Raw genomic sequence first — 26,973 nt, forward strand, 5'->3', positions numbered from 1 at the left:
ATCCGACCCAAGCACTGGCCCCACCCCGCCACACTCAGTCTATCACAGCCGAGGGCAAGGAGAGGTACGTGGGGCGAGAGCTGGACCAAAGCGGTTACTCCGTAACAAGCCCGTCCCAGCCTCACACATAAACAGGAGCGGAACGTCACTAGACGGGCCTGCTCCTACCTTAGCTGAACCGGTGAGACCTGAGTGAGTCACGTCTGCTTTCCTAGCAGGAAAAGACCCCGCGGCTCAAACCGGTTCTCCAGTAGCGGCGAGACCTGCTGTGGTCAATTCTGACTCTTTCACAGAAGACCCGGCGACTCGAGCCGAACACCTACATGAAAAATCCTGTCTAACGCTGGCTCGCACCGGCGGCTGTGTTTAGCACAGATGACGCCACAGAGACAGAGGACATGGATAAAAGGTAATAACGGACAAAAGGAGACGGGGACGACCAAGTCGCCGCCGCACAGATGTCCTCCACTGACACACCATTGAACAGGGCAACTGACGTGGCCACACCCCTTGTGGAGTGTGCCCGAACAGCACCAGGCAGAGGACGACCCGCAGTCACGTAAGACTGGGCGATGCCCTCACAGATCCAATGGGAGAGACGCTGTTTCGACAACGGAGAACCCACCTTCCCTGGGCCGTGGCAAACCAACAACTGGGGGGTGGTGCGGACCGCAGCCGTGCGCTGGACGTAACACGTCAACGCACGCACAGGACACAACAAATGCAGGCGGGCCTCTTCCTCGCTCGCATGAGGTGGAGGATAGAAGGCTCCCAGCTCCAAATCCTGTGCTCTATAGGCGCCCCGGACCACCTTCGGAACGAAAGATGGATCCGTGCGCAACACAGCTTTGCTCCCATCACCCGTGATGAGAAAAACTGTCAACGCCCTCAGATCACTGACCCGCTTGCCCGACGTCAGAGCAAGGAGCAGCGCGGTCTTAATCGATAGCCACTTGAGAGATATCCGCTCCATTGGTTCGAACGGCGCTTTACATAGCGCATCCAGAACCAAGAGCAAATCCCAAGGCGGCGCCGCAGCCTTACGCACAGGGCGAAGACGGCGCGTGCCGGCCAGGAAGCGTTTAACCAGGGGATGCCCGAAAACCGTAGTTTTGGCGAACCCCTCATGGCATGCGGAAATAGCACACGCATACACCTTGATAGTGGATGCTGCCAAACCGCCACCATGATCCATCAGGTGCTGAAGGAATTCCAAAATCGCCTCGACCGAGCATGACTCGGGAGCGAAGTCCCTTTCCTCACACCAACGCGCAAAAGCAGCCCATTTGCCAGAGTAAACCAAGGCAGTGGAAGCCGCGCGCGCGCTCTGAATTGTACAGATCACGGCCGGAGAGAGTCCCCTATCAGACAATCTCCGCCGTTCAAGAGCCAGGCCACCAGCGGCCGTCCCAAGACTGGAGGTGCGCAAATTGAGCCCTCCGCCTGGGACAGAGCGTTCGGCCAATGAGGGATGTGCCACGGTTCTACAGTAGTCATGGCCATCACTTCTGCATACCATCTCGCCCAGTGGCGGTCCGGCGCTATCAGTATTACCGATGCACCCTCTGACCGCACCCTGGCCAACAATGGTAAAATCAGCCCCATCGGCGGGAAAGCATACAGCAGCGCCCCCGGCCAGGGGGCATGCGCGAACGCATCCACGCCCAGCGGAGGCTGGTCCTGCTGTCTCAGAGAGAACCAGAGGGGACACTTCGCGTTCTCTCTCGAAGCAAAGAGATCCACCCCTGCTCTGCCGAACCGGGTCCAGAGCTGAGCCACTATCTGAGGATGTAGGCTCCACTCGTCCGGGTGAGGCCCGCCCCGAGACATCAGGTCCGCCCCGACGTTCAGACGGCCGGCAATGTGCCGCGCTGTCAGTGACCGGAGATTGACATGAGCCCATCGCCACAGCGTTACCGCCAGACGGTGAAGCGCTGGCGAGCGGACTCCCCCTTGTCGGTTGATGTAAGCTACTGTGGTCTGGTTGTCTGACCGCACCAGCACATCGCGCCCCTGTACCAGGTGTACAAAGTGGCGCAATGCCAGTAGCACCGTCTCCAACTCCAGGAGGTTGATGTGGCGCCGTTCTCCGACGGCCCACAAACCACCTACGGCCTGGGACAGACATGTACCACCCCAGCCGCTTAGAGACGCGTCTGTGAAGACAGCGACGTGAGCCGACACCCTGCCTATTGGAACACCGTGCGCTATTACGCGCCGGTCCCTCCAATAGTCGAGGTCTGCTGACAACGACCCCGGCATCCGCACAAGGCGCCGTCTGTGCCTCACAGGGTCCAGACGAAGCCGCGCGAACCATCTCTGCACGCACCTCATGTGAAGAAGGCCCAGTGACACTACCACATGGGCGGCTGCCATGAGACCCAGAAGGCGCATGATCGACAGAACCGCGATCTTTCGAGAAGGACGGCAAACACTGAGACTCTTCTCCAGTGTTTCCCTCCTTGAATCGGATAGCCGTGCTCTCATGGCGCTCGTGTCCAGATTGATACCTAGGTAAACAATCTGACGGGCCGGCCACAGAGCACTCTTCTCCCAGTTGATTGCAAACCCCAGGTCGGTGAGATGCCGCACCACCGTGGCGGTATGCATCAGAGCCAACAAAGGCGACGGAGCCAGTACCAGCAGGTCGTCCAGGTACGCCAGGATCCTGATGCCCTGCCGGCGCAGTGGCCTCAACGCCGCCTCCACACAATTGGAGAAGGTTCTGGGGGCGAGCGCATATCCAAACGGGAGTCTGGTATATTCGTACGCCACACCCAGGTAGGCGAAACGCAAAAACCTCCGATGCCGATGAGCTATCGGTATGTGGAAGTAAGCGTCCTTGAGGTCTATGCTGGTGCAAAAATCGCCGGGAAGGAATGCCTCCAGCATTTGTCGCACCGTAAGCATATGGAACTTCAGATTCGCCACCGTCCAAAATTGGCCTCACGCCCCCCGTCTTCTTTGGCACGAGGAAGTAGCGGGAATAAAATCCCTCGTCCCTCTGGTCTGACGGGACCACAGTTACCGCTCCCTTCGCCATCAGTTCTGCAATCTCTGCTGACAGAGCGGCAGCCTGAGCGGGACGCGGTATCACTGTCTCCACTACGCCCGTGAAGGGCGGTGGGGGGCAACAAAACTGAATGAGATACCCTTCCCGTAGAACACGCTGCAACCAGATGTCCAGGAGACATCTCTCCTGCCAGACTGTGAAGCGGTTGGAAAGAGGTTGTGCCGGAGATCGCGGGAACAGATCGAGGAACCTGCCATAGTTCAATTTGGCCCTGACCGCCACCGGACAGCTGAGAAACTCTGCTGTCCTGGCCCAAGGCGGGCCACCCTCGAAAGGGAGAGGAAAAATCCCCATTGGGAGTTCCATGTCCCTGAACAGCGCGAGGATGAATGGCATTCCTGTCAAGAAGCACTTCATTCACAAAAAGAGGAAGTGAGCCGACACCGTCCGCATTGCTAACAAGCCGCCGTTGCTCATCCCATTGAGAGAAAACGGCGGAGTGTTGCAATGCGGGAAGCCCCGCCTTCTCATTTGCATGATCTGTCAAGGTGCCGTCTTTCGCAGACCGACTAGACGGGACATGAGAGGCGGGCAGTGATTTCGCGCCAACATCACACAAAGCGGCCAGGCGAAAACCATGCGACTGGAGCACGTTGTGAGATGAAGTGTGGATATCAGACACCATAGGCCTGCTCCTTTTAGCTAAAGGCCGAGCGTTGGTATCACACACACTGACGGAGCGACGCCTCGGCTGCTCATGAAAATAGCCAGCCGAGGCAGTAAACATGGAAGTATTCTCACTGACCGGTGAGCGTGAAAACTCTCTACCTGTCGAACACACAGGGAGAGGCTCGAACGCTCGGCCCGAATGAACGAACGCCGTCTGGGGGTCTAGCGCATCTTTTTCGCCGCTAAACCCCGCCAGCGGTCGGTCCCGAGAAAACTCCGAACAGGGCAGTACAGCCATAGCACTTGGCCTGGGTGCACACATCCCCTCTGTTAAAAACCTAAACGGTCTGTTTAGAACAGGGGCGGCGAGACCTGCCGTGGTCAAATCTGACTTTCTCACAGAGGACCCGGCGGCTCTAGCCGAATATATTACATTCGCTGAACCGGCGAGAGCTGCGCACGTCACGTCTGCTCTCTTTGCAGGAAAAGACTCCGCGGCTCGAGTCGGTTTTTCAGCTGCGGCGAGACCTGCCATGGTCAATTCCGACTTTTGCACGGAAGACCCGGTGGCTCTAGCCGAATACATCACATCAGCTGAGCCGGCGAGCCCCGCGTGAGTCACGTCTGCTTTAGCAGGAAAAGACTCCGCGGCTCGAGCCGGTCTTCCAGCTGCGGCGAGACCTGCCGTGGTCAATTCTGACTCTTTCACAGAAGACCCAGCGGCTCTAGCCGAGAACATTACAGTAGTTGAAAAGGGAGGAGATGCGGACTGCACATTACAACCAGCTTGATAACGTTGCATCGTGTTTGCTTTATTGAACAGGGAAACTTGCTCACCGCCGCTCTTAACAGAGCGTGGTGTGGGCACAACACAGTCACGCATCTCCACGCACCGTCAATAGGTGCGCCTCTTCCTACCCCAAGCCGGAGGCGGAGCGGTGGGCGCGCTTGAAGACGCCGGACCGGTCCCGGCACCCTGGGCGGGGTAGGCAGGGGGAGGTCGCGGGGGAGGAGCCGCGTGCGCAGTCCAGGAGCCCGGGCGAGCCGGTCCATGGGCCGTAGCGGGGCGGGACCCCGTGGCAGGTTGTTTAGCCTTGTGTGTTCGCCGGCGCTTGCTCCCAGTCGCGGCAGCATCAGCCGGAGCACGCGGACGTGCCGGCACACTGCGCTCCCCCGGAGCAGCGAGGTGGCGAGCGAGGAGGAGCCGGTCCTGCTCCTGGCTGCGACACTGCTCCAGGATGTTAGACACAGCCGCCCCAACAACCCCTCCCTACTGACCGGTGAGTTGAGGAGGACACCCTTGTTTTCCTCGCGCAGACGAGTCAGGGAGAGCCATAGGTGGCGCTGCTGCACCACCGACGTGGCCATCACTCCACCGAGACAGGAGGCGGAGATTCTCACAAGCTGAGCAACGGCTCCGGCGGCTTCGGCCATCTCCGCTCTCCTGTCTTCATCCATAGAGGGGGGGGTTTGCTCCGTAGCTAGCTGGCCGATGTAAATGGCCAGCATAGCAATGGAGGAGGAGGCAGCCACGGCCTGCGCGGCCAGAGAAAAACCTTTGTCGGCCAAGGACAGGGTTGTCTTGTCCTTGACGTCCGGCATGAGAGGCTTCCTGGCCGAGCCCCAGGCGGAGGAACCAGGCACCAGGACCGCTGCAATGTCGGGTTCCAGAGGAGGAGAGCCGATAGCTGCTACGTCAGTCCAGCCGGTTACCCTCGTAGCTCTGCTGAACTGGCGAAGCGGACCTCTGATGGCCAACGGCCGCTCCCATTCAGCCTCGACGAACGCCTCCAGGTCAGGCATAGCCGGCAGGAGACGAGGAGTAGGCTGAGAGGGACGCCCGTAGCAGACGGAGCTCCACAGTGGGAGCCCCGTAGTCGCAGCAACCTCCGGGACGGAGATACCGAGGTGATGCGCGGCTCTCTCCAGCAGCCGGGGCAGGTCGCGATCGAAGGAACCCCGCCCCGGGAAGGAGGCGCCACTAGCCGTAGTGGCTTCCGACGCAGAGAGACCCTCGTCTGCCTCGGAGAGCTCTTCCTCATCATCCGTAGGCGCGAGGGAGGTAATCGGGGCCGCCGGTTGTTGCGGGGGCGCGCCGATGTCCTCGCCGACCAGCTGGACCAGACCTTCAGTCTCCAGCGGCGGCGGAGCGAAGAAATGCGCCCGGAGCATCCTCTCCATGGGGTCCAGGAGGGCGCAGATCTCGCAGGCGGGGGACGGAGCCAGACCCGCTCTGGCGTGCTGCGGCCCCAGACAGCGGAAGCAGAGGTGGTGTCCCACGTCGCTGTAGCGGGAGCCGCACACACAGAAACGATCCGGCGGATCAATCGGCGCCGGCAGGGGGTCATCTAGGGACGCCGCCAGCTCCGCTTGGGTCCGCTGAGTAGACATTCTTATCTTCTTTCAGTAGCAATGCGAGCTGAAAATTTCGAAGGAGCAGATGTGCGGGCGTAGCCCGCTTATACAGTGGTGCACCGGACCTGGTTGGACACAGGTGCGTGTATGTTTTTTTCTTCAGTCAATGTAGCTAGCTGAGTTTCGCTAGCCAATAGGAGCTAGCCCTGTGGGGCGGAGCTCCACGAAATAGAACTGAAGTGTCTGATCATTGCAACGCTAACGTTAGTGGATAGCTAATGTTAGGCACAGGTTAGCTAATGTTAGGCACAGGTTAGCTAGCAACAAGTGGGGCTATGCTTGTGGCGGCTGGCGGGGGTATCTAGCGTTAGCTAGTCTGGGTAAGCTAGCTAAGCAACTACTGCTGCTGTCTAATGTTATACTGTAGCTAGATGGATAAGACACGAACAGTTAGCTACCTGGCGCCGCCATAGCCCCTCTCCTCCGGTGACGTTAGCTAGCCTGTGCCTGATGTTAGCTAGCCTGACTAGCCAACTAGTGCTGACATGATAATGTTATAGCTTGCTATATCAGGCACAGACACAGTTAGCATCAGACTGGGGGAGAGGAATGCTTCATTATGACACTGTCTGACAGAGGCAGCCACGCTTCTGTCAGTCTGCACCAGGGCAGCTGTATCTGTATCTGCCCCAGGGCAGCTGTATCTGTTTCTGCCCTAGGGCAGCTGTGGCTACAGATGTATCTTACCACCACCGGTATGACTGTCTGAATGAATACTGGACTCTGGGTTTCATGAAGGGCGCTATATAAATCCAACTTGATTGATTGATTGAACTAAGCCTGTTAAATTTGAGTTGTCTAAATCTATGGTAGATTTCGTCGACTAAAATTGTAATGATATTTAGTCAACTAAAACTAGACTAAAACTAAAACAAGTCAGATGACTAAAATATGACTAAAACTAAATGGCATTTTAGTCAAAAGACTATGACTAAAACAAAATCATAATTTGCTGTCAAAATTAACACTGCATGTCAGTAGCCCGAGTGGCCCTGACCATTTAGTCACAGACAAGTGGTGGGGTCTGACCACATAGACACATACATGCGTGTACACACACACACACAAACCAACACAAATGGTTCACAGTTATTGTGACAGTCCCCTATGACTTTTTCGTTACATAAAGTCAACAACGTGTGTGTGTGTGTGTGCGTTGAGATTATGCATGTGCTTATCTACAGTATGCACACTGCATGTTTGTATGTATGTTTTTTTTAGAACATTTGTTTACATCAGCTATATACAATCCATGATCAAACACACAAGCACACACAAAATAACACGTATACAGACACACACCATGTGCATTTATAGCTCACAGTTCTTTGCCGTGGCCTGCTAGGGAGGCAGCACCAGTTCTGGGGAGACACAAACTGAACAAGCTGGTGTGAGTGTTCCTGTGTGTTCCTGAGTGTTCCTGTGTGTTCCTGAGTGTTCCTGTGTGTTCCTGAGTGTTCATGTGTGTTCCTGAGTGTTCATGTGTGTTCCTGAGTGTTCCTGAGTGTTCCTGTGTTGTGGATACATGTGTGCATGTATGAATATTTGAGTATTATTAGACATATCTATATAGACTTTATGTATGTATATATCCTATATTTATGCATACTGTATGTATATATTTCTTGTAATTTCATTTAATATATTATGTATTCTATGTACAGGTATATTCTTTATTACTATTATTATTAGTATTATTACTACTAAATACTATTACTAGTCTATAAATCTCTCCACAGTCACGCACCAGAATACATTTCAGACATGCTTGTTAGGTACATGCCCAACAGACCACTCAGATCCTCAGGTACTGAACTTTTAACAGTTCCAAAAGCCTGCTTTCCCTCTCCCTAGTGCTCTCTCTCCCTCCTGTCTTCTAACCATGTCCAGTGGATACCCCACTGTCACCAGCAGACCACCCTGAGTCCGATAGATACCCCTGTGTCTGCTGTGGATGTCTTAACATTTAGTTAACACACACATATACACACAGACATACACCAGCCCACTTCCAGCTTTAGGCCTGGGCCATGGCAAACACACACCAGTATTTGACATGTCTCTCCCATGATGTTTTTAGCCTCTCTTACTCTGAAAATTTAATTTAATTTTATTTATTGCTTTATAAATGTTCTTAGCCGGTAGACAAACATACTCCAGGAGCTTGCTCGATCGCCTTGTTGAGAGGGGTCAGGGAAGAATTTTTACAGCTCACTTATCTGGCCCCCGGGTGATACTGGTTTTTTGCTTCCCTCTGGAATATGTAGGGGTGGGTCGTATGCCCACCTCCCTTGTTCTCTGTAAAGCGCATTGTGTTGCCTCTGGGTATGAAATGCGCTATACAAATAAAGCTTTGATTGATTGACTGATTTATTCCGCTGTACTTTTTTCCCCAGTGCTTTTGTACTTTTCCATTGCTGAAACCCCAAATTTCCCCAACGGGGATTTTTAAAGTATCTTATTTATCTATTTCCCCATGGGGATTATTAAAGGGGTAGAGTGCTATTTTGAACGTTTAGTCCTATTTGTGGTCTGTCTACCATGAACCTGAAACACAGAGACCATAATTTCACTGATCGTTCCAGTATTGAGCTAGCTTCTGTGAAATATATCACAATCCCAATAGTTTTAGGTGTTTGGCTTGACTTGCACATAGTCATCTGTGGGAGAGGTGAAAAAAAGCTATGCCAAACATGTAAAAATATTTGGATTATGATACATTTCACAGGAGAGCATACTGAGACTGGTAAGATAATACCCTGTGCTTCCCGTCTCAGACGTAATTCCCATCTTCCAACGCATTTATGGGTGCTCCATTGACTTCCATAGTAGCCTAGTGAGAGCCTGCATAAAAACTGCAGCTAGCTCAATACTGGAACGATCAGTGAAATTATAGCTCAGCTCAGCAGAAGCAACGACGCTGGGCACATTCTAACACACAACAACCAAAAACCCACATGCGCCCGGGTCAAGGGTAGAGGCGTGTAGCAGCGAAAGTAGAGGACCCAAACGCAAGACGCTCGAGGCAGCTGACGAAGATTTAGTGCATTTTCTATCCAGAATAAACAACAAGTAAATCCAAACACCAGGAACATGACTAACATGCACAAGACAAAATAAGGCTCTGATAACTGAACACAGTGTGTGTCTGTATATATATATATATATATATATATATATACACACACACAGGGAGGACTAATATACACATACACATATACTGTGTTTATATATATAGTATATGTGTGAGTATTTGTGTGTGTGTGTGTGTGTGTGTGTGTGTGTGTGTGTGTGTGTGTGTGTGTGTGTGTGTGTGTGTGTATATATATATATACAGTAGGACCCCACTCATCCGAACTTCAGAGATCCGAACCTCCCGGTCTACCGGACAGGCTTAAAAAACTTTTTTTTTTAGCCTGCTATCTGGTTACTGGTGGGATTTTCATTACAGTACTGTATCCTACTGTGAAAAAAAACAGAACTGTATGTAGACCTACATGTTGCCTGTAGGCTGTAGCCTACTGTCATGTTTCATTTCTTTGCTCTAATGTCGAGCGCAAAACGCAAACGAGTCTGCTGCGCGAGAGCTGCATTCCTTGGTAGCCAGAAAGCGCGTCAGCAACCTGAAGCAGCATCGACTCATTTTTCGTTCCCAGTTAATGGACTTCAGGAACACAGACGTGTTGTGGGCATGTAGATTAGCCTACTAGACCTACTGTATTTGTTAAATAATAGCCTACAGCCCACGTTAGCCTACATCGGTTGACTTAGAGACACGACAACTTGTCTGTCATTTCATTTATTTATTTATTGATTATCATTTGCTCTAATTGTTCTAATGTTGGGTTGTTTTTAGGCTATACCATTTTGTTCTGCGAATACAGTAGCCTATCGATGCAGCGTACGCCTCATTTGAGAATAAAGTACTGTATTTGATCAAAGCACGCACTCAAGTGGAAATTCGGTTATTTTATTATAGGCTACTGTAGGTCTATTATAGGCTAGGCTATATGAGTTTCGTTGGCTATTTGATTGCAATTTTGATGCATTTTCACAAGTAATTAAGGGTATTTATTGGTCTATTATGAGTCTATATGAAACAAGTATACTACTTATTGAATTTGGTGCATTTTAACATAAGTTTCAGTCATCCGGACATTTCAGAGATACGAACGACCTTCGGTCCCGTTGGGTTCGGATAAGTGGGGTCCTACTGTATATATATATATATACACACACACACACACACACACACACACACACACAGGGAGGACTAACGAGGAGCAGGTGGGGACTAATCAACAAGACACAGGTGATGTGAAAACAAGCATGCATGAGGGCAGACAAGAAAGGGTTAAACAGAGCAGGGACGGGTCACTGGGGAACAAAGCGGAGCGTGACAGGCTGAGGTGACAGAAGGCACAGCAATGTGTGTGTGTGTGTGTGTGTGTGTGTGTGTATGTGTGTGTGTGTGTGTGTGTGTGTGTGTGTGTGTGTGTGTGTGTGAGCAGCCTTGCGTGTCCGTTTGCCACCGAGCGCCAAGCTGCTGAAATGTCAGCAATGTATGCCTCACGCATATCACCATGTCGACTCACAAGCCTTTTTACATGTCCGACAGTTTGCAGTTAAATGAAAGGATTCGGTGGTAGAATGATAGATAACTTCTGACCATTGGGTTACATTCGCTCTGCTCTATCAAACTCTGATTGTAAAACAAATTTGAAGGTTAGAAAAAAGCATAACATTATTTTCAATGGATTCCTTAAGTGCTGTGGCGGCCATTTTGAGTAAATCTCATGTTATTGGGTGCGTTAAGTAGCTGAGCGCTCAGTCAGCGATCAGTGATCAGAATTTACTTAACGGGTTGCTCAATTACACTCTACCTGAGCTGCTCAGGGAACAAGTAAGCAGTTTTGAACTTTGATCTGTTTGAGCCAAACACCACATCATAATCATCATCACTGAACAAAAAAATAAAATAAAGATGAATGCCGAAAGGATGCTGGTACGCCTGTCGGATGGCAAAATAAATGCATCCGTTTTTGTAACCGAAGAAGAACTTCGACGTATAAGCGAAGATAAATAAATAACATTACATTTAAATTCCATTTTGATAATTTGCCGACATTAGCTAACGTTGTAACGGCAAGGATTTTTCTCAGCGGGTCAAAAAAATTTAACGTGCTTTTGCTAGCTAATGTTAGCTATAGTGGCAGAAAGACAACATATGGTGATTAAAGTTCTCGTCTCCTAGCAACTCAGCGCTGTTAGAGCAGACCGTTAAGTGGAAAAAAAAACGCTCAGCGCTCAGAGTGAGCATTCGCTCACTGAACACTCAGCTACTTAACGCACCCATTATGTCAGTGTTTCAGCTCAGCCTTGGACTGCCACTACTGTCCATATGCAACAAAACAAGCACCAAAAGAGCTACTAAACACCTCAAGCTCTGAACTCCGTTGTTTTAGAAAGTAGACGGCCTCCAGATAGAATAGACTATACTTTTACTGAGACCCCAAGCATAGTTTTACATGCACAAAGCAAAATGTACTTGGCAATGGGAAGACGAATTGTGGCCACCGCCCCCAAGTGGTGGGCTCTGGTACATGTGTGATGGGATGCAGGTATGGGGGTCTACTGTCCCCCACCTTTGGCTTTGCCGGGTAGGGGACACTAACAGGTTTTTATTTTCTATTTTTTACAAAGTGTAGTATTGACCTCGGAACTAAAGATGCCCTGACCACACAGACTAATGCTGTGTTCACACCGGGCCCACATTTTTCCTGCGGCGCGGCGAGTTTACATAGAAAGTCAATACAATTCACGCAAACTGGGCGGCACGAATCGCCGAACTCGGCGGCCAGGATTTGGCGCGTGGCAACATTCTCAAAAGTTAGATTTTTTGAACTTTCTGCGGCGGATTCGCACGGGGACTGTAATATGATCTTTAGAAACGTCTTTCTAAACGAAATAGCTTCCTCACTTGCTCCAGCACACATGCGCACAGCGCGCAATCGTTGCTCCAGCACGCTGTGCGCATGCGTGTTGGAGCAAGTGAGGAAGCTATTTCGTGTCTAAAGACGTTTCTATAGATCATATTACAGAGGCATGTGAAAAACCACAACAGGCCTATGCTCTATGTAAGCACAACTAGCGATTCATAAAGACAGATTGATGAAAACATCCGTTTCGCGGCAGAAAATAGATTTTTAGAAACTGCATTCTAAGTGCCCCGACCACCGCCATTACATGGATATACTGGCTCGCGCTGGATTTTAAATTTATTCTACATGCCTCCGAACTACACCAAAGTGATCTCGGTGAGTCAGACGTCTTATAATATGTCGTAAATAAGGTCCAGGTTGTCAAAAACTAGCATTGTCCTTTAAATGCTCCCCGCATGAACTCCAAGGCAGGGGAGAGTGCTTTTAGTTTTTATGCCCCACACAGGTGGAATAAGCTGCAGAACACACTTAAATTGGAAAATCTAGTCTCCCTGGAAACATTTAGGGTTCTTATAGATAGATGATATGTTACATAGGGACTACACATGCTTCCTATAGGTGTGTCTGCCACTCTCCTATCGGATGTCATTTCTGTTATTTATTTTCATTGCTTATTTTCTACTTTGTATACTGTATTGTATGTGTTGTATGTTTTGTACTGTATTCTATTTTTGTATTTTGTACTGTATGTGTTATTTTGTATGTAATCAGGGCTATGTTGGAAAAGAGAGCTTGCTCTCAAACCTCTTCCCTGAATAAATAAAGGTTTCAAATCAAACCAAATCAAATTCCTCATAACTAAGCAGGAAACACCTGCGTACTGCAGGCTACAGTGCTACTCTGCGCATGTGCTCTTGCATGCAAATGTATTTCTGCAAGAAGCTGAAGTTGAGACTGCAAAAAAATATGTACAGACCTTGTTTCAAAACCGCAACACAACCACAGCACAGATATATAAATATCAAAGCTGCCTATAACCCTCTTCCTGCTCCGCAGACTGTCACTAACAGTCTTATACACACACACACACAAATGCACACACGCACACACACCACACACCACACACACACACACACACGCACACACACTGCAGTAGAGACATGGTTGTGCCCTGGCCTCTTCTAAACAAGACACATTCACAACAACACATACACACACACAAACACCTTGAGAGAAAAAAAGGCACCCCTTTTTCTAGCGTTGTGTTAAGGGTGTGTGTACTATTGTCCTGTTTGCTTGAGTCATTCTTACTTCCTCTTCTGGTAAAGGAAGTGGACACTTCCTCCGCCACACACACAAACACACACACACACACATGCACGCACGCACACACACACACACAAAACTAGTTTGCTAGTAAATAACTAGATTGTAAACCTCAAGACTTGAGTGAATGCTGCATGTGATCAGTTGCATGTATGTGTGTGTGTGTACGTGTGTGTGTGTGTGCATGTGAGCGTGTGTATATGTAGGCTATGTGTGTATGCGTATATGTATGGATGTGCGTGTGTGTGTTTACGCGTGTATGTATGTGTGTGTGTGTGTGCGTGTGTGTTGACTCACCCTTACAAAGTTATCGGGGAACAGTCCCCTCCGTCCGTCCAGCTCTCCCTCCCACCATCCGCCATCATCCTTCTTCACCTTCACTATGATGTCACCAACAGTCAGGCTCAACTCATCATCTTGCTGAGCCTCATAGTCAAACTCCACTACGGCCTCCACTAGAGAGAGAGAGGGAGAGAGAGAGAGAGAGAGAGGGAGAGAGAGAGAGAGAGGGAGAGGGAGAGGGAGAGAGAGGGAGGGAGGGAGAGTCAAACTGTAATGTCGACAGAACTCCATGTGAATGTGGACATTCCAACCTTGATGTCCACTTTTTCTATTTTTATTTTAAGTTATCTTTACTTATTTGTATATATATATGAATCTTCTTCCTTGGTACTCTGACTTCCCATGCACAAAAAATCACCAAAATGTGCACATAGGTCCAGTCCTATGGCAAAAATCCGGATGGTGACGCTTCAACAACGGTCTAAAGTTTAAAACTTTAAAAATTCATAAGAAACCAGCCATATGTGCTATCACACCTCCACAAAACATCCTCCCGGATTTTAGAAATATCAAAAAGTGTGTCCACAGACAGTGCATCATAATGTTTTACTTAAAATATAATGTAAATATGTGTTAATATGCCTGTATGCATTTACTACAAATTCTCTCTCAATAAATCTTGCAATGCTCATGAAAAAAGACCAAATTTAGGTTTTTGGTAGATGTAGGGTGAAGTTTTTTACCGATTTTTTTTTCTCAAAAACTGACACCGACACTACCCACAATCCTATAATGCAACAGTAATGTCTCATTCCATGGCAACAGCAAGCTCCACCAATCAAGAGACATCACTGTTGGCAACCCCACCCCAAATGGCCGATCCTAGGACTACAATCTGCCACATTGACCCTGCCATTTTATCTGATTGAGCACACCTACACTAAATGTCAGACAAGCTACCTATATTAAATGCAATTATTTTAAGTCACTTTGGATAAAAGCATTTGCTAAATGAGTGCAATGTACTTGTAATGTACATTTATTAGATAGATAGATAGATAGATAGATAGATAGATAGATAGATAGATAGATAGATATATAGATAGATAGATAGTATAAGGCTCAACTCAGGCCAGAAGAGAAAGAGGAAGCTGGAGGCTTCATGTGTAATTTAAGTTTGCTTGAGAACTTAAAAAGAAAAAGTGAAGTTACGTTTTATTAAAAGGCCAAGCAAAGGCCAAACTGACATCTGTCTCCCTGGTCTCTGGTATGTTTATGGTCTTTCATGTCCCCTGGATTGCCACAATATGCAAACCTGGTGATTTCCATCCATTGCTTCTTACTTGGCAGGTAGCTCAACAAGATCATGAATTGCCGTTGTTGTCTAAGGTTGTGAATTCAAGCCCTGAGTGATGTAGGATAAACATTCTAATGCCTACTCAGGGATTGTGCTGTGGATTCGAGACACATTTTAAAGATATTTTTAATTCTCCATTTGTCTTCTTCCTCTTCAAAATGCCCAGCCCGAGCTCAGTGCTGCTCAATAGCAGTTTTTATTTCACACTTACTTTGGCAATGCAAATGTGTTTCCTGTGGCAATAAAGCCTGTGTGTGTGCGTGCGTGTGTGCATGTGTGGGTGCGCATGTGTGTGTCTGCATGTCATTTATCACATGAGCATGTGTTGGGTGTGCTTGTCTGTAAAAGAGACACAGAGATCGAGAGAAAGATCTGTGGCCTTCACACTCTCTCTCTCACACACACACACACACACACACACACACACTCTCTCTCTCTCACACACACACACACACACACACACACACACACACACACACACACACACACACTCTCTCTCTCTCCCACACACACACTCTCTCTCTCTCCTACACACACACACTCTCTCTCTCTCTCTCTCTCTCTCACACACACACTCTATCTCTCTCTCTCTCTCTCACACACACACTCTCTCTCTCTCTCTCACACAAACACACACACTCTCTCTCTCACACACACACTCTCTCTCTATCTCACAAACACACACACAGACACACACATACAGACTCTCTCTCTCACACACTTTCTCTGTCTCACTCTGTCTCACACACGCATAAACACACACCATGTGACAACCCATGCAGCCACTAATACGGGCAAAAATGTACTGAATGCGCCCAACACCATACCTTTCTTAACCCTGACGCACGCACACACGCGCACACACACACACACACACACACACACACACACACACACACACACACACCGAGTTATCCTTGTCTCAACTGTGTAGGTGGCTATAGGGAGGAATGCAACCATGGGAACTGCTGCATTGGGGGAATGAGTCAGACCCCCAAACCACCGACCCCCAAAACACACATCTGAGACACACACACACATCTGAGTGACATAGCGAAACCTGGTGCATGGGGTTGAGGGTCTAACTGACACGGCAGGGGAAACGCGGAGGACGAAACGCGTCGTTGGTGTTGAGCAGAGGCAGGGAGCTGCAGGGCACAACCCGAGGCCACGGCCTCCACCAACGGCTCTGGGGCTGACGCAACACTGGCGGAAGGCCCAGAGTGAGTTATTTGAGGAAATGGTGAAGAGGCCGAAATCTGAGTGTAGGACAGGACAAGACAGGAGATGAGAGGACAGGAGAGTAGAGGACAGGAGAGGACAGGAGAGTAGAGGTGAGGACAGGAGAGGACAGGAGAGTAGAGGACAGGAGAGTAGAGTAGAGGACAGGACAGGACAGTAGAGGTGAGGACAGGACAGGAGAGTAGAGGACAGGAGAGTAGAGGACAGGAGAGTAGAGGACAGGAGAGGGAGGACAGGAGATGAGAAGAGAGGTGAGTAGAGGACAGGAGATGAGAGGACAGGAGGACAGGAGAAGAAAGAGGTGAGGAGAGGAGGAGACAGGAGAGGTGAGGAGAAGAGAAGAGAGGACAGGAGATGAGAGAACAGGACTGGACAGGAGGAAGCTGCATGTACAGCCGGAGGGAAGTGAACCTCTATTGGTTATGTTAAAGTTTATTCCCGACCACTGACACTGCAAAGGCCAGACATCCAGCCAGGGCCTTTAGGGAGGATGTTCTGTTGAGAGGGAACAGCTGTTGTTGCAGAGCACAGAGCTAAGGTTGACAACTATGTTCTCTAACTATACTACTGGAGTTGTTTTTCATATATGAAAATTAGTTTATCACAGAGAGAGAGAGAGAGAGAGAGAGAGAGATAGGACGAGAGAGTACAGAGACAGAGAGAGAGGGTAAGGCAGAGATAGATAAAGAGAAATAGGGTGAGCATGGGGAGAGAGAGGGAGAAGAAAGGTTATCAGTAGGGGGCGAGAAGGCCAGTGGAGCCAGGAGACCTTGAGAGGAACCAGATGATCTGACATCTTTCAACGACTGAGGACATAGCACACATCCACTAAAGTGGTCAGAGCACACACACACACACACACACACACACACACACACACACACACACACATTTTAGTTAGGGGATGGGTATCTGTGCCCTCCTGACCTCTGTCTAAACAGCTGCAGTCTGTTTGGATAAACACATAAACACACATCACACACATCTCTCTTACACACACGCACACACACACGCATAGCTTTAAACACAGTAAGTCATGTTGACATTTCCTTAATCTACATTAACCGTGTTTGGTTTCGGTTACGTTGTGATTATCTTCTAGACTAGACAAACTGCGTGCATCCCTAGACCAGGGTCACCATGGAAACTACTCGACTGGAGGTCAACCAACCACACACATGTCCGATTGACCTCCTGTCCTCATACGGACTATTACATTCATTACACCACACAAGCATCTGGCTAGATTCACAAGTAACAGATACTCTCTCTATCTCTCCCTCTCTCTCACTTTTCTCTCCCTCCACTCTCAGCTCTCTCTCCTTCTCTGCCGACTCTGATTCACTCTCACGCACACATGCCATGTCTATGCTCCGCCAGAGAGAGATGGCAAAGATGATATCTGCAACGCTTCACGGAAGGGCGATTCTTTAGGCTACATTCTCTGAAAGCGACGTGGGGGAAAACGGGAGAGAACGAGGCAACGTAAACGTGTCAACATCTGTAACTCATCAATGTGACCGGCTGCTTTCCGTTGGTCTAGGGGCGTGAAGATCTGCAGTAACCCATCGCAACACACCCACGCAGCGCTCGGTCTATCGTAAGAGATGGACGTGTGAAATGCTGTAGGCCTGAATGTTAACGAGCCCTCTCGAACACGCAGCGAACGGGCCAGCCGGGGCAAAGCCAGGAAGCTGAGCCAGGGCATCTGGACGCATTTCTCCAGATGCGCAAAGCGAGCAGCGCCCGCCTTGCCCCCGCTCCCTCCACACACACAGTAAAAGTCCCTTACCCATTTATGCCCCTCGGCGCGTCGTTCGTTGTCCCGATGACGTGGTATAACGGGAGAGGCAGGACTCCGGTGGTTATTTTGGGGGTTTTAAAACCGGACCGAACCCCAGCCGCCTGCAAGAGAAATCCGCTACAGCAGCGCTTCAGCGGGAGGGGCGCGCGATGTAACCATATTCCTTCAGTTCCCCCCCCCCCCGGTGACACTAGAGAACAGGCAGAGCGAATTGCCAGAAAACGGAAAAGCGCTGATGTAGCCTACTGAAAGCTCTCCGCTCTCTCTCCCTCGCTGACTCCCTCCCACTGTTGTATGACCTGCGCATCTCTTCTACACCATAAATCTCGCGAGAAATTGTGTACGTCAATTGTAGATATGTTTTGCTGTTTGGCTTGATCAACAAGCATGATGACTTAATTCACTCAGAGCAGTTATACTTTTGATACACGCCCACATGTTCATGGTGAGGGACAGAGAAATGGGGCGACAATGTAGACTCTTATTCTAACATCTGCTGCCCCCTGCTGATGTGGGACAGGATAGTAGGATCTCTCTCTCAAATTCAAATTCACAAAAGCTCTTTGTGTCTGTGTGTAAGAGAGAGAGAGAGAGAGAGAGAGAGAGAGCAGAGTTTGGTGGAGTATGTTTGCTGGAAAGCAGACAGGATTTAAACCCCTGTTCACTGATGCTAAGCTGTGGTTTAGTTGTGTGCGCTGGCCTAGGCCTGGGCCGCCCACAGCACAGAATGTGCTGGAGAAGCAGAAAGCCGGCAGTGGGATGGAGGGAGTCGGAGATGGAAAAGAGAAGGTGGAAGAATTGTACACTTTATTTGGGTAATTTAGAGGGAATTTAGACGGTGTGTGTGTGTGTGTGTGTGTGTGGGCGCGCGTATGTGTGTGTGCAGGGGTGAAAATTAACTTTTTGGCTCACGGTGAGTCACCTGCCAAGGGGACTGTAGATGAAAAAATCTACCAGCCAAGTATATATTTTTTTTTCAGATAGCCTTCCGAAATCTAGTCGCCAATTGGAAATTTTACCTGCATTTGGCCGGTGGCAGGTGTTAATTTTCAGCCCTGTGTGTGTGTGTGTGTGTTTGTGCATGAGTGTGTGCGTGTGTGTGTGCATGTGCGAGTCTGTGCATGTGTGTGCGTGTGTGTGCATGTGCGCATGTGTGTGTGAGTGTATGTGTGTGTGTGTCAGGGGCTCTCCAGCCTGGTGAGGAGGGGGTTCTCCTCAACAGGACCCTCCCTGGTCTGCAGAGCAAGGCGGAGTTTGTGCCAGAAGAGGCCAGTGTTCTGGTGGGCTCTGGGCCAGCTCAGGTAGGTGCGTTTCTTCAGCAGCTTCCTCATGCGGTGGTAGGGAGACAGCTGCTGGGCTGGGATCTCCTCCAGGAACACCAGGATCAACACATACTTCTGCTCGTCAAACAGACGGAAACCGGGAGGCAGAGAAGCGGATACAGTTGGGTCGGGCGAGTGTGTGTGTGTGTGTGCGTATGTATTTAGTTACACTGCTTATATCATGGACATAGTCATGGACACTGTCATCCATGATCAGATGGGATAAGTAGATGAGGATGATACTGATAGACTGATAGACGACGGACAGTAAATTGACAGTCTGAACCTTTAAATGTCTAGCTGTGTGTGTGTGTGTGTGTGTGTGTGTGTGTGTGTGTGTGTGTGTGTGTGTGTGTGTGTGTGTGTGTGTGTGTACGAGAAACATATGACTAGACTGATCCCTTTATTGAGCCCCTAAAGAACATCCCTAGTTACTGTATTTCCACAAGTCAGAATCAGAATTTGTTAGGCTGAAAATGCAATGATATAATTTTGAATTGTGAAAATGACATGAATATGTACCTTAAAAATCTATACAGAGGTGGTATCAGTCTTAACCGTCTACTGTTACAGAGACTGGTAAGATCCTCAGGGGGGAGACAGGACAGATAATGTATGGAAAGACTATTTCTGTGAAGCTGTGTTTGTAGGTGTGTAGGTGAGTGTTTCTGTCAGAGAATGACAGCTTCCCACTGTCCCTCTGGGGTTTCTCTCCCACTGTGAGATGATGGGAATCCTCCTCTGCATTTGCCATTGATGAACCATATTCCCCAGACTTCACCTGCTAGCCATACCTCACTATGTACAGACTCTAACACGCCCAGGGACCAGTACAGTATGTACAGTCTCCAACCTCAACGTCCCAGCTGTGTGTCCCTGAGTTTAACCCCTCAGAGCCCAGGACCACCCTTAGACGATCAATCCTCTCGGGGTTGTCAGGAAGCTGCTGTGTCTCGTCACTCAGTCTCACACTGGTCAGATCCTCAGACAGGATGAGGTCTGCCTGGACATTGTTGGGGTCCAGAGTCACAGGAGCTGAAGAAAGAGATCAGTGTTTGATGAGACAATGATGATTGATATTCATAATCCTATATTTGTATCACAGTCATGTTACTTTTATTGTCATTAGTACTATTCACATATTGCACAATAGTCTCTCTCCAGACTCAAATATTACATTACCAGATGGTCCATTAGAAGACACAGTGTTATATTCAGTAAGGTCATAATCAAATACTCACTGTATGTGACAATCTCCTGCAACTTCTCCCACCTGAAGACTCTGAATGTCTGGTTGCCCAGGTGTTTGGCCACGTCTATCGGCGCTCCCGAGACCAGTGTGTACCGGGCTCTGGGAGAACATTCAGGAGTCAGTGCTGCTGTGGGTTTGGGTTCAGAACCACAGAGAAGAGAGAGACAGGAGGCAGGTCACTTACCTTTTCACTGTGGCCTTGTAGTTCTGTAGAGAATCAAAAGATCAAGTTTAACACTAATAAACATTCCCCCCCAGCCATCCGTATGAACTCAGAGAGAGACGTCCTGACCTGCAGGAATGAGATGTCTTCAGATCTCAGATCCTCCTCATCTGACTGTGTCTGAAAGTGTTGATATCTCTCTGCTCAGCCCCTCAATCTTCTCCTTCATCATCTGACTCTCCTGCTCATCTTCCTCCTTCAGTGCAGCTATCCTGGCCTCCTCTTCCTCTTGTAGAAACTGGTGAAACTTCTTAAAGTCCTCCTTAAGGCTGGAGATAAGGAGGTCATGAGGTTAGCAGTTAAAATATTTTAAAAGCAGTGCGGTATCATCTTATTACTCTAATTCTTTACTTTGATGTGTTCTGCTGTCTGGACTTTCTCCTTGAATGAACAAAACACGTTTTGAAAAGTTGTTTGTCTGCTCATTTGACCAGCTAGCTCTGAGACCCATGTCTGTCGAAGTCCAGTACAACAGAGTGGAAGGTTAAGAGACAGGTGATATTGCTACAGTAGCCATTAAAGGTGAGAATATGGAACGATGACACACTGTAAATACTGTATCTACAAAACACCAACCTTTATTGATATTAACTTGATTCTTGGTCGTTTAAACCAAACTATACATTTGATTTCTTGACATGTCATTTCAATTATCAGTATTCTATTGTACCTTGCGCTCTTGTGCAGCTTCATCTACAGGTCTGAATGTGTGGTTGGTGTGTTTTTTAGAAGACTGAAACACCAAACACACTGGCTGTTCATCTTCCAGACAGAAGAGCTTGAGTATCTCAACTCAAATTTTATTTATAAAGCACATTTAAAACAACCAAGGTTGACCAAAGTGCTGTACAGCTCCAGAGCAAGAACACTACAATACATCATACACAATACACAATAAGAAATATAAAATACAGTACAATACAGGGGCCATCGAGTGTCCAGCTCAACCTAAGTTGAAGGCCTGGGAGAACAGGTGAGTCTTTAAAGAAGACTTAAAAATCTCTACGGTGTGGGCAGACCTAATGTGCCAGGGCAGACTGTTCCAGAGCCTAGGGGCCGCCGCCCCAAAGGCTTGGTCACCTCTAGTCTTCAGCCGAGTCTTTGGGACAGCCAGCAGCAGCTGATAACTCACTGTGACTGCAGAGCACCTCAGATCTGCTGAAGCTCTCTGACTTCTCTCCTGTAAGAAGGCCTCACACAGGGTCCTCAGAGAGAAGTTAGGGGGAGGGGCCATGGAAGCTCTTCTCCTACAAACTGGACATTCCCATGATTCCTTCTGTTTCCAGCATTCCTGCAGACCGGCTTCTCAGAAGCCGTGGCTACACCACAGGATGACATGATCTTTAAAGATGTCACGGCTCTGCATCCAGACGTCATGTTACCACCCTCTCACACACCTTCCTCTGGACAGAAGTCTGAAGTTTGCGTTCGCTTTCTCAACATAACTGAAAAACCTCACCCGTACACTGATTCAAACTGTCAGCAGAAGGTTGAAGTCCCTGTTTAGGATAGAATTTACTTTTGTAGTTGAGTAAAAACCGTCTCTCTCTCTTCTCTCGTTTTGTCTGGAGCGTCAAGTCCTGTCAGTGTAGAAGAGAGTTGGCACCTTGACCTTTGATCCCTGTACTACTGGCAGGTACTGTAAGTCAGAGCGGGGACAGAACTTTGAGAGAGGTCAAACACATTCATGTTTACTGCAGGATCTGCAGACAAGAGCGAAACTCTGTAAGCTGTGCTGAAACACCAACAACGGTTGATTCTGATACATCTGTTTGTCTCCAGCAGGTCTTGTTTAGTTGTAGGCTGCGCCGTTAGCTAGTAATGACCAGTCCATATGTATCTTCAGTCCCTTATGAAATATAAACTTATGTTCTGTGTACAGGAGACATTTGGTCTGCTAGGGAGGTATGGGAACAGTTATGGATGAATTAGATTGATGATTGCATTAATTAGTGCGTTGTGTATTGTATTGTTTTTTTTCTTAGCTTATCCTTTGCACTGTCCTATAGGTAGATTATCCTTGCACAACAAAGCAAGTAGCAAATCGTTTATTGAAACGTATGAGGTGGTGCGTAGAATCACTCTGCTGGTTGTTTTAAAGCCATGGATGTATTAATAGAACAAGCGCACACCGCTTTAACCGGTTAAAGCGCAAACCGTAGCAAAACGATGCACATCGTTTTTCACATTGAACATAGCCCAGCTCTGGTTGGGGGCGTGGTGCTTCCCGTAACTACCCGGAGAATTGGACTATCGGCGTTGCAGCATTTAACTTGCATGCAAGCGTGACTGACGAAAGGGAATAACGTTTGGATAACAGGGAAATGTGATATAAGGTGAGCCTCTCGCTATCGTTTTGAAGATAAGAGCTGCATTAAAAAGTAGCGTTTATTGCATCCGGCTAGTGTCTCTGAGGCACTGGCAGCTAGCTACACGTCAGAGTGAGAACCGGCTAGCCAATTAGCTAGTCATCACCTCTGTCACGCCATGCCAGATTTGATGCAAAAAAGAATGAATACAATCTGAGTCTGGTAATCATGAGTTTGTAGTTCATATTGTTTATTCTGCCTGTTATTTACACTATTTCGGTTCTTGAAGTGGTACTTTTATTGCGAAATGTTATCATGGGAGTCCACGGGGAATTCCATATTCTGAGCGCTACTCATTGATCGTTCAACTACTAGTTAGATTTATCATTAGCTAACTCATTATCTGGAATGGTTGATCTTATGTAGGCAGCTTGGCGTTGTTGGCGACTTCAAAGGCCCATGAGTTTTGACTAAATATCACCAGCATATTAGCTTTCCTACCCGTGGTGATCAAGCTCTTAACGTGTTCTCAATCTCAACAAAGTAAACTCTTCCCCCCGCACAGTGTTGCCAACTCTTAAGTGAAGTAGCTATTGGCTGTCCCAGAAGTCGCTAGAAGTAGCTAGATGTCGACAAACGAACTATTTACATATTTACAAACTTGTTTTTGTTGTTGTTGCTGTATAACATTAGTTTTATTTCATTTTTACAGTGCAACCCTAATAGCCTACACCAGCCATGTGATGATGATTGGCATGGAACAAACAATCAAACTATTGACTTATTTACAAACTTGTTTTTTTGTGGCTGTATAACATTAGCTTTTTTCTTTTAAACAACGTAGGTCTGTAAACCTAAAGAATAACTGAAAAATAATATAGCCTACAGGGCTTAATTAAAACTGAACCTAACGTCGCAGTATCTAGGTAAATAAACTAGCCGTTTCAGACAATACGATTGGTTGTTGCGGGAGGGATCCCAGCGCGTGTGGTGTGTGTGTGTGGGCGAGGGAGGGAGACAGGATGTGAAGGCTGCAAAAAAAGTTCTCTAGTCGTGACTCGTGAGCTGAGCTCGCTTCCTTGTCAACACAATAATTCCCCCAAATGACCAGAAAAAGTAGCTAGATTTGTCGCTAGTCGCTTTTCATGAAATAAGTCGCCAGGGGGGTCTGGAAAGTCGCTAAATCTCGCTAAGTTGGCATCACTGGTTGTGCACGAACGCGTTCAAAATAGCGACGTTCGTGCGTTTCACAGGAGAATGGTAACGTAACGAGCCTCTCTTTTAGGGTAAGTTCCTTGTAACTGAACGAGTTCAGTTTTTATGTTTTGTCCAGTGATGTCCACAAAATATTGTGAAACTTCTTGTGTTGCCTGATTTGCAATTTATGCAACTTTATGGGCGTCACCGGTCAAAATGTGTTCAGAGCACCGACGATTCTAAGGGGGTACGTTACAAATTTGGCAACCCGAATCATTACATCATCAACAAGCACCAACTTGCCCCTTGCCTTGTGTCGCGCCTCTAGCTGCTAACGTTAGCCCTGAAACGGTCCCATGGATGTCATCCAATGAGGAAACCCCAACTGACGGGGCAAAGTGCGAATTTGCTCAGATCCTCTGCCTTCATTACACTTCTCGCCTGTGTTTTGTAATTTATTGTATTTTTGAACTGCTGATGCACAAAGGTTCAGGCAGTATAAATAAATGTTGGATCTACAGTGTGCCTTTGCTATCTCTTGTTTCACTATCTACTGACACATATTTTCAGCCGTAATGTCTATTATTCTGTGATGGGCTGTAGCAATTCTGGTGTATTCTAGCCTAATGGATTAATAAGAGGTGGTTATATTTCAAAAAACATAATGGGATCAGAGCAGCACATTCAAATAACAAGACCAGGAGACCTGGCTCCTGCCAGACCCAGAAGACCATTTAAAGACCATCAGGCCTTTGATGTACCAACTGTGGGTCATGTTCAGAACATGTGACCTCTCCTCAGTTTTATCCCTCAAGCTCTTACTTTTTTGGGGTGTTATCCACAAAGCATCAGCCATGAGCTGATCTTTAATGCTGATCACCTCTCTGGCCTGAGCTCCCATCAGCAGCACAGGTGAAGTCATCTGTTGTCAACAAATTCCACCCAGGGGCCTCATTTATCATTGTGCATACACCCTTTTTCATTTACACCTGATTTTTGTTTACTTGCTTTTCTCTGCAAATAATATGATATATCATGCCAAAACTCAATGGGAAATATTGTGAGATATATACACAATATTTACCATCAAGTTTTGTCATGATACATCACATTATTTATTTCTATTAATACATCCATGGCCTAGGATGACGCATCGCATAATCTTCCGGAATGGACCGGAAGAAGAACAGTTGTTGTAATGTTTTTACGGAAGGCTGCACATGGTGAAGTTTCGAGTAGATAACATTCGCAATGGCATCACTAGGCATAACACCGACGAAAATTGTAAAAGAAGATGCAAGGAGAAGAGATGCGTAAAGTTACCGGTTAAGGAAAAAAGCGGAAGTAGGAGGCGGGCTCTACAGGCTCGAGAAGGGGCGGGCTTAAGGCAGTAAAGTAAATGGACACCAGGCTCTCCTCCCTGAGGAAAGACTGGTGACGCGAGGCTACACAAACTACAGACAACGCCTAAACAAAACAGGAAAATAATGTTTTTTGGGGGCCGCGGTAAAGATGGCATGACGTTTGATATTCGTGACATTAGTTTCAAGGTCAAACACGAGGCCGAATTTCGAGACCGATTCGCGGCACGATGAAGTTGGCTACTGACTCGCAATTTCCGATTGGAATGTTCCAGTCCACCTTAAAAATGCCATAATGACACATTAGACCATGTCCAGATCAAAAACCACATGACTTACATCTGTCAAACCTGCATAACAGACACTGGAAATGCTTGGATATATTCGGCATCTGTTGTTTTTACATTACATATTTACAGGGAAAAATGGAATTAGAAAATTATTTGACTGTGCAGCTACCACGGCAGGCTATTTATAGTAAAAAGTTTTTTAACAACGCCTTTTCATTTGGTAAATAGTTTGATTCATTGATGTAAAACAAATAACAAAAGTCTTATTTCAGTTTACTGTAAAATCATTCATATGTCAAAAGCGTGGTGCGGGAACGCATGTGCTGGAATAACAGGGTCTCGGTTTTGCCGTGGCGCAGTTTTTACCCTAAGCCACTTAGGCGAGGTGTAAAATGGATAATATACTGTACTAGGGATGAGACGGTATACTGTAAAACCGTGAACCGCGGTATAAAATGTCCACGGTATTAGAACCATGACATTCCCTGTGTTTACGGTATTACGTTTACGGTATTACACAATTATGCGCTGCTGAAACTTCACATTTCAAGTTGCTTGCAACAGTTAATTTTGTAAATTAATATAAGCTTGCTATTAATAAACTGAGCTTAATTACAATAGTGTGTAATTACAATAGTGTGTATTTTCCATCATGTGTTGCACTGTAGTTTCTTCAAAGTAAAATACTTGTTTTGTTTGTGTTGGGGAGGTGAAATGCCGTATACCGTGAAATACCATAAACCGTACCGTGTAACTAGATACCGTAACGTAATGCAAAAATCCATACCGTCTCATCCCTATACTGTACACATGGGACAAGGCGGATGTTGGTCATTCTATGTATTTTTTTTCTTCCAGATTCATAATGACAGTGACAATTGATCAAACAGGACTGGCTTTTTCCAAAGTGGTGAGTGTGTGTGGATGTGTGAAGGCCTCTTCCGAGTGTGGTTGTCCTCCCGTCATACC

At 47.7% G+C, this 26,973-nt stretch overlaps 1 protein-coding gene and 1 pseudogene across 2 annotated transcripts in view; both read right to left on the reverse strand.

Annotated features, from left to right (window-relative positions):
* sh3kbp1 (SH3-domain kinase binding protein 1) overlaps positions 1-18,042 on the reverse strand; it is a gene marked incomplete at its 5' end in the record, with an annotated part of 31,734 nt that extends 13,692 nt beyond the window's left edge. Inside the window, 2 exons of the mRNA XM_084442830.1 lie at positions 13,663-13,820; positions 18,039-18,042. Of these exons, the coding sequence (XP_084298956.1) occupies positions 13,663-13,820; positions 18,039-18,042 (162 nt within the window). The remainder of the gene's footprint in view (positions 1-13,662; positions 13,821-18,038) is intronic.
* Positions 18,043-19,228: 1,186 nt separating this feature from the next.
* Positions 19,229-25,275, reverse strand: LOC311312824 (E3 ubiquitin-protein ligase TRIM35-like; annotated as a pseudogene). The gene is made up of 8 exons: positions 25,176-25,275; positions 21,980-22,149; positions 21,518-21,639; positions 20,917-21,109; positions 20,809-20,831; positions 20,614-20,723; positions 20,167-20,407; positions 19,229-19,447 (listed from the first exon to the last, which is right to left on the reverse strand). The product of its transcript is annotated as an E3 ubiquitin-protein ligase TRIM35-like (transcript).
* Between the last annotated feature and the right edge of the window lie 1,698 nt (positions 25,276-26,973).

This window comes from Borostomias antarcticus (assembly GCF_949987555.1).
Source record: "Borostomias antarcticus genome assembly, chromosome: 9".
Taxonomy (NCBI): domain Eukaryota; kingdom Metazoa; phylum Chordata; class Actinopteri; order Stomiiformes; family Stomiidae; genus Borostomias; species Borostomias antarcticus.